Source organism: Aplysia californica, unplaced genomic scaffold, assembly GCF_000002075.1.
Source record: "Aplysia californica isolate F4 #8 unplaced genomic scaffold, AplCal3.0 scaffold00417, whole genome shotgun sequence".
Classification (NCBI taxonomy): Eukaryota; Metazoa; Mollusca; class Gastropoda; order Aplysiida; family Aplysiidae; genus Aplysia; species Aplysia californica.
The window spans coordinates 113,593-127,630 of NW_004797687.1; the positions used below are offsets into that span (position 1 = coordinate 113,593).

The 14,038-nt window shown below is 38.3% G+C and overlaps 1 protein-coding gene across 1 annotated transcript in view; it reads left to right on the forward strand.

Moving 5' to 3' along the window:
* The window catches only part of LOC101851063 (lisH domain-containing protein ARMC9), a 38,889-nt gene that overhangs the window by 22,047 nt on the left and 2,804 nt on the right, over positions 1–14,038 (forward strand). Inside the window, exons 10-18 of the mRNA XM_005104380.3 lie at positions 1,507–1,515; positions 4,636–4,760; positions 5,255–5,375; positions 5,946–6,041; positions 7,640–7,730; positions 9,635–9,758; positions 10,148–10,287; positions 12,478–12,554; positions 13,465–13,539. Of these exons, the coding sequence (XP_005104437.1) occupies positions 1,507–1,515; positions 4,636–4,760; positions 5,255–5,375; positions 5,946–6,041; positions 7,640–7,730; positions 9,635–9,758; positions 10,148–10,287; positions 12,478–12,554; positions 13,465–13,539 (858 nt within the window). The remainder of the gene's footprint in view (positions 1–1,506; positions 1,516–4,635; positions 4,761–5,254; positions 5,376–5,945; positions 6,042–7,639; positions 7,731–9,634; positions 9,759–10,147; positions 10,288–12,477; positions 12,555–13,464; positions 13,540–14,038) is intronic.

The following is a 14,038-nucleotide window of genomic DNA, read 5'->3' on the forward strand; positions in this document are numbered from 1 at the left end:
CTCGTCAAAATAATTAGATCCGAGAAATCTTTTGAATTAAAAAAAAATTTTCTTAGCTCAACACCTTGTTTGTTCATTCAAAAACATTTTTATGTGTGGATTTTATGGAAAAACGTTGATTAAAGGCACAAAAAAATGTACATTTGCAGTTTCCAAGGACTGATTAGCTATGGAAGTCACCAAACTTGGGCGGCCGCTAATTTTACTTCTGAAACCAGGTGACCCCACCTCCTTCAATCGCAAATATCTCGACTTCTATTCAAGATAAATGGATATTTTTTTCATGAAAAGCAAGATAAGTGAACAACCTTTAAGATGATTCCAATAACTCCATATGCCCACAAATTGACGAGTGCCGTACTTCACCGCGTTGTGGCACAATTGATAATAATTGATAATAACAATAATAATCGATAATAATAATAGTAATTAAGATCACTTCACAGGGCCCACTCCCTGCTAGCTCCTGGCGCTTCACCATAAAATAAGATTTAAATCAACGTTTCGTGCATACTGGTCCATTCAACGTACCACAATTCTTTTAAATACATAATATACACTCGCAATCTGATGAAGAACACGTACAAAAAAAGACAGTCACTGTGGCTACTGTTCACACTTGCTGTTGGAAGAAGAATAAAAAAGATACATAACTATACAGCTAGAGCTGTCAGAGGATTCTGTTGCTTAATACCAATTCTGTCAGGCACAGTTGAGCCAACTTTCAAATTTTCTAAAACCTCAGTTTTGACTATTATTATTATAAAGCAGGGTCAAATATGCCATCTCAGTAAAGTGACGCATCAAGATTTTTTCAAAATTTATTACATTCATTTATACCAAATTTGAGTTTCAACGGTCTGTGTCAGTTTGAATTAAACAGTATTCAACCTTTCTTAATAGCCTATATGTGCCCGACACTATGGATATTGTGTCTTCACTTCAGTTTGTTCTGGCTAAATGTCCGCTGTATTGTCATTTTGGCCAAGCGTGGCTCTCGGTGAATAAGTAAGCAGAAAATTGCGGAGGACGTACCTGTGTTCCTGTGTTTGGGCTTTTTTTGTTCTACATCTTTTTTCTTCAATACGAATATGTCCTGAGCTCTGTCTAAAAATTTGTCAAGTTCAAAGAGAAATAAAGTGTAAAAAAAGAAAGATATTGATATAATATAATGACTTTTGTTGATGAAGTGTTGTGACCATTTTCCAATCTGTACCTTTACTTCATTTGTAAACCTTTTAAAGTCTAGTATGTGCACCACTTTTGTGACATTACCACCCATATTTATACCTCATGTTTATAACATTTCTAATTTTACGTTTTAAACCGCTGTGTTCTCTCCGTCTCTCTTTGTATTTTCTCGTTTTTGGCCTCTTGCTCTTCTTGTGGACCTTCTATTTCAAATCCATCCAAATGAAATACAATTGCATTACGTATTTTGATTTACACTTTTTTCTATTGTTGATTTGATTTTTTTCACCCTTTCTTTTCTTGGTTTGATTCTAGATAGATATGGTAAGACACATATGCATGCACATTTTGAATATTTGATTGCATGCATGCTTGTATAACTACAGTCAAACCTGCACTAACGACCACCTGTCCATGACAATTACCTGTACATATGACCACTTTTCACTTCTCCCCTTACGCTTTTTTTCTCTCCATATTTCAATGACATTGTCCAAAAGGACTGCCTGCCTAAGATGACCACTTTTTCCACAACAATGGGTGGTCGTTTTGGACAGGTTCAGCTGTACTTCCTTGCTTTCATTATTTTTTATGGAAAGGTTGACTTTTGTACTTAATTCTACCTGAATCTTGAAGCTGTGTAACTTTCCTGGGCCATGCTTTGTAGTTATAGTAGTACCAAAGATTGTATACTGCAAGAGGAGTCACTTTTCTTTTCTTTGAGACTGAATAGGGTTGGTGACAACGTCTATATTCTTGCAGGTAGGATGCCATTTTTAGGGAGCAACATATTTTGAATACAAAAGACTTTGAGTAAAGAACATTTATTTGAGAAAGAATTCAAAAGGTTTTCATAGGTCTATGTTGTGACATGTCTACTATTGCAGGTAGATTAAGGAAGATGCTTTTGTAAAAGAAATTTGTCTTGTATACTTGCAATCTTTGCTAATATTCTATTGATATGAGCTAGTTAACACACCTTCAGGTTGTCAAGTAGTTTTCTTGTGCTTGTTGTAGGAGTGGGGATTTTTTTCCCAATGACAAAAGTGCCTTTGTTTGTAGCATGCAAGTATGAAGAAAAGTAGTCTGGTTGACGTGGTTTCACCATGTCTTTCATACTGCCATGCTTGCTGATTTCGTTTCTTCTTTATATAGATCTAGACTTGGTTATTTTGCAATGATTCCAGCAGTTTCAAAGTTTACATGCTCTTCAGATTTTCATTTCTTTATCTAGAAAATGAGGGTTTTTAAAAATGTTGTATATTTGTCAATTCTATCAGTCTCTCTATTGTTTTCAGTTGAGTGCATGCATCCATTGGGCATGAGATTTTAGTTTTTGAAGCAATAAATGGAAACGTTTATTCTTTACTCTCATGACTGCACTGTCGGTGGTGGTGGTTGCTAGCTTTTTTGGTAATGCTTATATAGAAATTGAATGAACACTGTAGAGAGCATTGCAAAATCTTAAAGGATGAATCAATAAAAGCATTCTGTCTCTTTCTGAAAGCTGGTTACAGTAATGTCCAGTTTTCTTATGTGTCAACTGGATTTTTTTTGCATATTTAAAGAGGGCATCTTAGACTAATGGTTGAGTTATTGAAAGGACACGTTACCTTGCATATCATCGGCAAGCTTATATACATAAGTCTGTGGGTTTGAATCTGCCCAGGCCAGAAAGGATGTTTTGTTTAAGGAAAGGTTCTTGCAGATATATTCAAGAGGAGCTGTTGCACTATTCTAAAAATGACGAAGCTCAGATTTGTTAATAGTTAGGCCTCAAATTGCTCATTGAGTGCATGGGTGTGGCGGATATGCTTTTGATGGTAATTGCTTGTGACAGCACGTTCTTCATTGTTGAGATTCATGGACTTTGATCTTTTCTGTCAGCTCCTTCATTATTATTTTCATATGTACACATACCCAAACTCACACATGAATACTCATAATGCTCATAAGCGTAAAACACACACACACACACACACACACACTCACACACACACACACACATACACACACACACACACACACACACACACACACACACACACTAACACACACTCGTACACACACATACACACAGACACACACAATCAGACACACACACTATGATACATACACTCACACACAATACACACTCTCGCATACTTGATTACCTGGACATAAACAGTCTCAATTTTCAAAACATCAAAGACACATTATGCATGCAAACATAAACCAACATACTATGAACCCTCACACACATGCTTAGATGCTCTTACATGTGCAAACATACACATAAATACATAGAGTTGCACGGACACATTCATACATACTTTCATGCACAGAAATACACACACCCTCTCACATTAAGATAAAGAACTCGTGTTTTCCCACAATGAAACTCAAGTAAATGTTATCTTATCTATGCATAGTTCCCCTTTGAACCTCTTTCAGCTTTACCCTTATAAGGTCTCCTATGCTACACTAGGCTCTCACTTTCATTTCTTTATTTACTGCTACTTGCATGTTTTATTTTTTCATTAGCTTGCAGAACAAATTGCAATAAATAATGACTCAGTGATAGTGGCTATGATTTCCCAATGTATTTACTAACTCTGCTATGAGCTTAGCTCAAAAAGTGAAAAGTTTCTTTTGTCCTAATCCTTTTATTACTTATTTTTATTGACATCTAAAAAGATGCAGACTTGTTTTACCAAAACTTTTTATCTATGTTGGGATTTTTGGATTTTATTTTTGAAGAATTTTATTTGCTAGAATATATTTTTTATTCTAAAGGTCAGTCGTTGGTTGACTGAATTTTTAAAAGGAAAAAAAAAAAAGGATGTGATTTGAAGCGTTCCAGGGGACATGTTTGGTTATAGTGTTTGTCTTAGTTTTGAATTTTTATGCAGTTATTGTCACCAGTATGTGTGGTGTAATGGTTACAGTCTTTCCTTTGAATGCAAAGTACATGAGTTCTATTCCAGGACGGAGAGGGTGTTTTTCAGAGTATCTTTATTTTTCTGTTGTGATGTATCCCACGCTATCTAGATGAGTTGCAGTAGGCAAATTTGAAACAACTGGCCTCCTGGTTTTAGACTTCATATGTGCTGATAAACTGTTGAAGCTGAAAGAGGCCAGATCATTCGTGAAAAATCTCAGAAAGTTATATTGAAAGCCTGAACCAAAAAAAAAAATGGGCATCAATTCTTAATGGCATTATCCTTCTTCAACGCACATGTACACATACACACTCATGGACACACACACCCATACACACAATCACACACACATTCCCACGCACACACACACACACACACTCACACATGCACACACACATACACACACACACACACACACACACACATTCCCACGCACACACACACAGACTCACACACGCGTACACACACATGGATCATAGAAACATTTGTTACAAAAGTAGTATGACTTTCTGTCATCCGTCAGATTACACCAGAGTACCTACAACAGCTGTGTAACCGGCTCTTCACCTCCCACATGAGGACCTCGGTGGATCTGACGAGGCCAGGCACAGCAGGAGAAGCCCTGAGAGCGTCCGCAATGCCCCCTCCGTGAGTACCTCAACGCTGGCCTTTGAGCCAACTGACTATGCTTCTGTCTCCCCTTTTTAAAAAAATGAAGGTGTTTTATGCCCCCAGTGATGCAACTGAGATTATTTAGGAGACAGGTTTTGACCTTGTCTGACACGGCTAACCCAGGTTGAGAGTTCCCAGCAAAGAGATCGAGATACTGCATAGATATTTTTCCCCACATAGGAATGGAACTCGGGTCATCTGCATTCAATTGCAAAGTGCCTAATTGTTACACCTCAGAGCTGACTTTCTATCTCTTAAAGGGTCTTTCACTGTGCAAAGGATGTTTGAATGATCTCTTTAAGGATTAACAAGGCGGTTTTTCTTCTTTTTTTCTTTTTTTTTTGGTGTAAGCTTTTATATTTGTTTATTATTTTCTGAGCCTGATGCTCCATCTTTATAATGACCTACTTCATTATAGTAAGACTGTAAGAGTTTGTTAAAAAAGTTACTTTTTGTGGGGGTTTTTGCAGTGTTCTGCCCCTGGCAGAGCCAGAAGAGACGTACCCACCACTGGACTTCATACAGGTCAAAGCTCAGATTACAGATGCTCTGGACAGGAAGAAGGCACTGGTTCTTCAAGCTCTGAGATGGGTGAGAGACAAAATGATTTTTTTTGAATAAGGGAGTGAGATGAGGAAGAAAGAAAAATAAACGAGTGAGATTCATTACTGTATGACTAAGGGAGACCAGGCATGTGTTTGGTGCTAGGGAGGGTAAAGGTAGCCATGCTCAACCATGCACATTGAGTTCATTAGGTTCATTGGGTTCATCGAGTCAAGAAACATATTTTTGGAAATCCTTGCTGTTTTTGTTTTCTCTGACGCTGTGCAAGCAACTGCTAACTCAAGACTATGCACAGAAATAATGATAATATGTATCATGAAATGTTTCCATATCTCTTGTTAAGTTTAGGTTTTGTTTGATAAGCAGACTGCCCATATCAGTGACAGTGTGTATATTTCAGGTCAGCCTCATTCTATTATATAATTTGTCCGTACATTTTGACTGTGGCTTGCATTAAACATATAGCACTATTACATATTTTAAACTGTTATATAGTTTGTTTGTAAATTTTCACAGAAGTCATGCTTTTGTGTGTTATCAATGTATGAAATATATATGAAATTACCCCCCACCACCACCACCCCCCCCCCTCCCCAGAGGTTGACCCACACACGTGCCGTACAGAGAGACCAGATCCTCAGTGCTTACATACAGAACGACATTCTTGGATGTACCAACTCCGGACCCTACAGGGTAAGACCTCAACAACTCTTTATCACTGTCAAGCTGCTCCCACTAGCTTTTGGTCTCAACTGCTGTGCTGTGATCCACTTTCAGTGGCTCGGACACATTCCTTTGCAATGATGATGCTGTTATATTAATTCCGGCAATTTCCAGAAACAGGTCTCTCATACTGAGAGTTCTTTCATTAGATGAAGAGCTGTCAAAATAGGTTTGGTTGTTTTGATTTAATGACCAGTGTAGTGATGTGTATGTCACTCTCAGGTTTTGTGCTGAAAGAGTGCTCAGGCATAGTAAGGAGAACCCCCTCCGGAGATAAAGAGTTGATGAGCAGAGATGAGTACTCTTGTCTCTTCATAGCCCTCCCTTCAGGACCAGCAACAAGAAAACTTCTGTAAAAATGCTTGGGAAAAAACGAAAACTTCCTTCCTCTTTATTTCCAATCCCTGGTCTCCAAACATTTTTTTTCGACAAAAATTAATACTCTTTGTTTCATTGCTTGGCGCTTGTGCATAAGAACTAGAATTTTTCTCAGTTTTAATTATCAGTATGCTTTTTCTCAAAGAGCATATTTGGCAGACATCATGGTTAAGGCTTGTTTGTCAGCTCCATGTCACTCTAGTGTTTTAGTGCTTCCAATCTTCCGTATTTTTACGGAAATCCGCACATCGGAGAGAACAGGTGAAAAGATTAGGTTTTATGGGTTGTTGGCAATCTCTTCAAACAGTCTCCCAAATGCCATTTTTAATCATCTAAAGACACAAAGGGGGCTCTCATGGCTTAGAGGTTAAGGTGTCTGCCTCTCATTCAAAGGTCCCGGGTTCGAATCCGGGTAGCGACGGAAAAATTTTCTTCTAAAAAATTGTCTCCTTTCATCTCCTTTCCTGCTGTCTAGCAATGTTCTGTCGTCTGCTTTGGTCTTCACTTTCTGCCCTCACCCCTTCTCTCCTTTGCTCCCTCCTCTGGGCTCCTGTCTCTTTCTGCAGCCTTTCTACTGCTACTCCTCGGCTCCTTCTTACTGCTGTCTTTCAACCACACCCCTGATCTTTTGGTAGGAAAGATCTACACCTAGCTTTCTCGGACAAGGGCAAAAAATCTCGGAGGTCCCGTGTGCAAGCTGTGCACAATAAAGATCCCTTGGTGGTCTAAAATCGATAAGAGTAGGCTTCGGCCGCCACCCGCAAAAAATTCAAAATTTCCTACCTACTGAAAATGTTTAGTGTGTCCCGCGCGCTCATATGACCTTATGCAGTTGCGAGCGCTGTAAAACACTTACCAAAACAAACAAAGACACAAAATGTCAATCTCTTTTGGGGATCTTCTGCCCCTGCAACATCCCCTGTATTATTATTTTTATCATCATCATTATTTTTATTTTTTTAAATGATTATTGTACTTTTATTATTATTGTTGTTGTTATTACTATTGTTACTATTATTTCTAGGATTGTTATCATTTTGTTGTTATTGGTTTTATATGTTTTGATAATATTTACTAGAGTAATTTTACTATAATTGCTCATGTCATTGTTATTAGTATGATTTTTGCTCTTATTATCATTTTGTTTTTTCGTTATTATCATTGTATTGACCAATGTGCCATTGTTACAGGACACCATCATGAGTTTGCTGCTGCAGAGCTCGGATGTGGTCAAGCAGTACCTAGCTCGTCTGTACAACGCTTGTGCCTCCATGTGTGCTGGTGAGTTGGGCTTGACTTATCTTGACCTTGACCCCTATAGACCTAACCGGCGTCTGTGATGTTATGGTTAGGCCCTTTTCCGTTACACACAGAAGACCGGAGTTCAATTCCTGTATGAGGAGAATTTTTATTGAGTGTCTCACTCTTTCTGCTGGGACTTTGTATCTCTCTCAGCCCAGGTTGGCCCCGGGAGCAGGGTTGAAGCGTACTATCTTTTTTTTTTTTTGTCCCTTGCCCATTTCTATGATATTGACGCCATCTGATAGGTAGAAAAATGTGCATATGAGAGTGCCCAATAATGTATAATGTACAAAATTGTTTTGACATATAACTGTTACATATAGATGTTTCAGATAATTATAGATGTTTGTGAAGGATCTGAGAGCAACGATGACTTTAGAAATGACGGTGATGATGGTGATAAGTGATGATGTGGGATGGTGCTTATGTTTATAATTATTAAGAAGACATGCTTCTGTTATTTGGTTGTTGTTATTTTATTTTTTAAAAATATTAGCCTTAGTCCTATCTTCCTCTGCATTTATGAGTCATGAGGAATGTGGGCACCCGCTATCCCGTTCCCTACTGGAACCATCTTTAATGTCACCGTGAAGTTCCGAAATGGTGGGCACTGTCTCTGCTATGGTGACCTTGTTAGTATTAGCCTATTCTAGTGGGCCAAGACAAGGGAAGAGAGGACCTTAGTAGGTAGCAAGTACAGTGGCTGATATTATTTTTGGGATTTCGTAAGGGGTTTGGAGGTAGCAAGTTCACAATTGGGTTATAGACTTAATACTTATTTAAACATGAAGTTGCGGAGATTCCAACTCAGGATCCTTGAACCCGAGTCGAGAGGGAACAATTTTGAAGCGTGCTATCTAAATGATCTTCTTAACCCTTTGAACCCTACCCGGCCATACAGTGGTGGCGCGTACAACTGCCCGTATGCCTAGCCATTGGTACAGCTATGTGCGAACCCTATCTCGAACCCAGCTGGTCCGGTACAAAATGCTCATGGAACACAGTGTTTACTGTACAAGACGTTATTGATTTTTTTGAAGATCTCTCTGAAGTAGATGATGGTAATGACGAGGACTACCCTGAGTGGGATATAGAATGTGATTCTGACGATGATATGAATGAAGGGGTGAATTGCTCGGGAGCTGAGGCAGAGGGGCTCGGTAGCCTCAGGAGATCAGGGCTTAAAGGGTTAATATCTCGAAAGGGGTGTAAAAAACACATACACTCTTCACCATCAAAACCTTAATCTGTTTTTGAAGGGTGCAAGCAGCTGATGTTTTAGATCAATTTTTTTTTCTTCATATACCTGGACCTGTTGGGATTACTTTCTTATTTTGATGGGTGGTTAGAGTGTACCACTGGTTGGTCCTACATCTGTTCTTTCTCTCTGTTGTTTCAGTCTTTTTGTAGTACTTTTTCCATGCTCTAAATGATGGGTATTGCGTTTATGTGATGATCTGTACTCAAGCTCTCATGTTCCATTACAACATGTATATACTTAAGCCCTGCTTTTTGTGTCCCTTCAACTACCCTGTTGTGTGTTTGTAGAGAGTGTTGGCTGGAATGTAGGATTGAGTGAGAGAGGATGAATGTGATGTGTTTCTGCGATTCCTGGTGTGTCTAAGTTGTGTTGCAGAAGCTAGTGAAAGAACACTGTCAGTTTCTTCCATTGGGGTATTGATAAAGTATGTTTTGTCTTATCTCATCTTGTCTTGTCTTGTCTTGTCTCTTATCTTATCCATTCCTGTCCTATCCTATCTTTTCTTATTTATCTTATATTATCTTATACTGTAATTTTTGAGTAGTCAAAACCTGTTGGCAGATAGGCAATGAGATAATCATGTGTCTAGCTTGAGTTTAATAAAGAATACTTTTTGAACTAGGTCGTGGGTACTTATCAGCAAACCCAGACTTGCTTCCAGCCTTGATGGACATCTTACGTGGGGATGAGAAAGACCACATCGCTCAGGAGATGGTGCTGGGAGCCCTGCAGAAACTTAGCCTCAGGTGAACACCGTGCTGCTTTTTAATAACTTCTCCTGCGAGTAAGATTCATTTAGACACTTCATTCCATTTTTGTTGATCCACTTTTGGAATATTTGGTTTACAATTGCATACATATTTTATAGATATACTCAAATACATGCTAATAATGGGTCACCAGTGTTGTATAATACAGGATATCTCACCATTTCAGATAATCAACATGTCATTGTTGGTCACTAGTGTGAAAGGACTCTTTTTTTTTTTTAGCTAGGGTTACTGTATTAACTAGAATGACAAACTTTTTAAACGTTGCTGTATGTAAAGATTTGAAATTTGAAATTAAATGTGATCTTTAAGTTCATTATTATTATTAATTTACAATTTTAATTTTATTAAAATATTTTTTCCAGACGTCAACTTCAGTCTGCTATGATTGAGCGAGGTGTGATTGAGTGGCTGGTGGGTGTTCTGGAAGACAACGACTCTCTCTCCGACTACACGCTAGAATATTCTGTGGCCCTCCTCATGAATCTCTGCCTCAGGACTGCTGGTGAGAGACATGTGCTGGGCTGACTTTTTTTGTTTTTTTTTAAATATCTTACAACACACCATACATCACTGCGCATAGGATGCAGCTTTTTACCCTTGTATTATCTAAGAGACAGAAATGAGACCCAAAAAAACCTGAGGATGGGTGGTTGGCGGGTGTTCTTGTGTGGTTGGCTCCTTTTTTTCCTTTCAAACATCTGTTATAGTTATCTCCTCCTTCCTTTATTTGTTTGTTACTGTTTAATAACACCTTTAATCTTCGGCGTTTATATGACCTAATTGTGTTACTAGTGTGAAAAAACTTACCGAAACTAAAAACTAAAACCCAGTGGGGACCACCCAAGGGAACAAACTTTGTGGGCCAGGTCATCAGGTCATCAATGCAGTAACATGTGGACATCATCTCTTTGAAACTAATTGACAGGGACTTTTTGCACTGTTGGTCTATATCTTAGACTGCTGTTGAAAAAAAGTAAGTTATAAGAATGTTGATTTGTTTTCTTTTGAAGTGTAATTATTAATGAGGAATTGACTTACAGAGGAGATGATGCTTGCCATAAAAAAGCTGATGCGTTTTACCCTATAAACTTTTAATTTACATCAAAATTTTGGCTCTCAAGGCTACCTGTGTCTTATCCAGTCATACGTCCTGTACCTGATGATATGTAATATAATATTTTAGCTCATCATTTCTGAAACAGGGCACTGCTATTCCCTTCGCCTTAGGAATGAGGGTGAGAGGCATGTATGCTGGGTCAACTGTACCTAAGTTTTGATTGTTTTGGTGTCAGACAAAGAAAAAAAACCCATGTTAGTCCTTGAAGAAGAAAGTTTCCAACTATAGAGCAACTCTTACAGTCCCTTGGAATAAAAAGAAATTCACCTCTCTTTTTCTATTCCAAGCACATCATGACTGATGATTTACTTGAGATGTGTTTATGAGGAACCCTCCTGACATTCAACACCTTACATCAGAGTCAAACCTTTCCTGTCCCATTTGCCTCAGGACTGTTAGTGACAGATGTCATCTGAGTAGGCTGATGTCATGCTTTGTTTGTCTATTATATTTTACACCCTCTCCAACTTATAAGTCCAACTCTTTATCTTCGGAGGGGTTTTTCCCTACTATTCTGGAGCCCTCTTTTGGTACTAAACTTGAAAGTGACACACATGTCACTAAATTGATAAGAAATTAACCTTTTTTGACAGTTCTTCATCTAATGAAAGAATCCCCTGATAAGAGAGACCTGTTTTCTGCAGTTACCCTAAGTCGATATAACATCATCGTTGTAGAGGAATGTGATTGAACTGTTGTGAGTGGTTTCGACTGCAAGCTGCTGGTAGCGGCGTGTTAAGATATGTAACAGACTGAACTCTGTTGTACCCTTTGCCTGGTGAGAGATATCTGCTGGGTCAACTGTAGTCATATTTCATTTATTAAATCGTAGATGTGCTGGTGCAATGAATTTTAAAATCCTTTTAATTTTTTAACTGAATGTGAATTCCCTTTAAAAAAAATTGTAACATCAATCTTTGCATTTTTTGTTTTCTTCGGTATCTTTCCAACTGGTATCTTTGATACAAAAGCTGGACTTTGAACTTTGAATGAAACTAACGCAAATTCTGTTCCCATGTGTTGAGGACACCTCATAGAATAACTCAGTGTTTCTGTGAAGATGTATCCCACACAGCTTGGATTGGCCTCGACTTGTGGGGCTGAAGGAGGCTGCTTCCCAAATTGTCTGAAAATTACTTTTTTGTGTTTTTAAATTGTATTAAGAAAAAAAAAAGAAAGAAAACTGATTTATATGGTGCGTATCCATGCTCTACAGCATGCTCTATGGACTTTACAACTGTTATAACCCCTGCAGACCCAGGACATCCAGAAACATTCTTGGCTTCCCATGTGCACAATTTAGATCATTTTAGAGGCGAGCTGCTCAAAACCTTCCTGTCACGGCCGACCTGTGTTGATTGGGATATCCCGCAGACGGGCAGAGATACTTAATAAAAACTTCCCTGTGCAGGAATCACAGTCATATCTTCTGCGTACAACAGTACAGAGCCTAACCATTACTCCACAGATGCTGGTCCTTAAATAGTGGTGATAAATAAATGAAGCAAAACATTTACACATTTACATGAACAAAGCCTTTTAAAAAATGATCATATATTTTCTTTGTTTTTGCAGGCAAAAAAAAATGTATTGGGAATTCTCACCAAACTCTCAAAGTACTGAGCGACCTCTTGGGTCACGACAACACTGAGGTAATTGACATTGTTGATTTGCTGAGGGGTTAATGGGTGCCCTAGTGTGGTCTGTTTCGTCTTTTTCTTGTAAGTATAGCTATTATCATGATGTACTTTCTTGCAAGATTTGACTTCTGTCACACTGACTTGTTATACTACTCACCACAAACTTGTGTGATTTTTGAGTTAGTCTGTAGCCTTGTGTCATCTATAAAATAAATGAAATTAAATAAAATAAAAATAAAATTCCACTTTTACTGATCCTGTGGGGAAGTTTAGTTTACAATAGCATCTACAGTGGGAGAGATCAAAAGGGAAGACCACTTGGAACCTGGAGAAGAGTCACAGGGAATGATGTACAGAAAAGTGGAAAGACATGGAACAATATCAAGAGGCTTGCCCCGGATAGGGAAAAGTACAAAGTGCTTGTCAAGTACATAATATGCTGGAAATTATTGTAAGATCAAACTCACTAACCACCTGGCCGCTGTATGTAGTAGTGGGGTTTGAGGATTTTACCAGGTATGTTTATGTTTGGTTCCGCTGTTACTGATCAGTAATGGCCTGCTGAAGGGGCAATTTCTTGATAATCTACCTCACTTACTCTTGTGTGAAAAGAAATGTTCTGACTTTGACTTTGAATTGTGTTAATATTGTATTTGATATAACAAAAACTATTGAGCAACTGAGCAAGTTCCTTACTATGACTGGTCAAATAAAGCTGGTCTTGATGTAGACTTTCTTTTTCCTCATTCTTCTTAAAGCGACGTCGAATATCTTCAACAATACGGTGGTCTGTCAAAGTGTCACCGAACTCCCCAAAAATGTGTCTGTTTCTAGCGCCGGCTCTGGCCTTTCTGGGATTGTCTTGTATGGGGCATTCCTCAAACAAATTGTTGACTTTATATCATCATGTCATCTGTTTCAGATTCGTCCCTATGTCAATGGAGCATTGTACAGCATCCTGGCTATCCCGTCGATTAGAGAAGACGCCAAGGCCATGGTGAGTAACATAACCAAAAATGTCATGCATAAATGTGTCACAACATCGTGGAATCAGGCACTCATCACATTTTTAGCATATTGAACTATTGGTATCATCACACGCCAACGTTTGGTGAATTCCAAAGCTTGACAGTCCTAGGAAACTTGCAAATTTACATTTTTGGGGCCTTTGATCAACGTTTTGCAGAAAAATTCACACAGAAATGGGATTTGAAAAGGACATAAATGGTGTTGAGCCAAAAAAAAAAAAAAAAATTTTCCTAAAAAATTGCCCAATGGCTAGAAAAAAATTTCTTTTATTTTATTTAAAATATCAGACCAGTGCCTGATTTCACCACAATGCCTGACAAATAGTTTTTTCAAATCGTACTTTGCCTTGCACATACGGTCCTATTCTCCTGTGTTGTTTTGTCTTACCCAAGGGACCAGAGCGTGTACCTGAACATAACTATTTGTACCTTTTTGTTCAGCAAACTCACACCTCAGTGTACGACAGT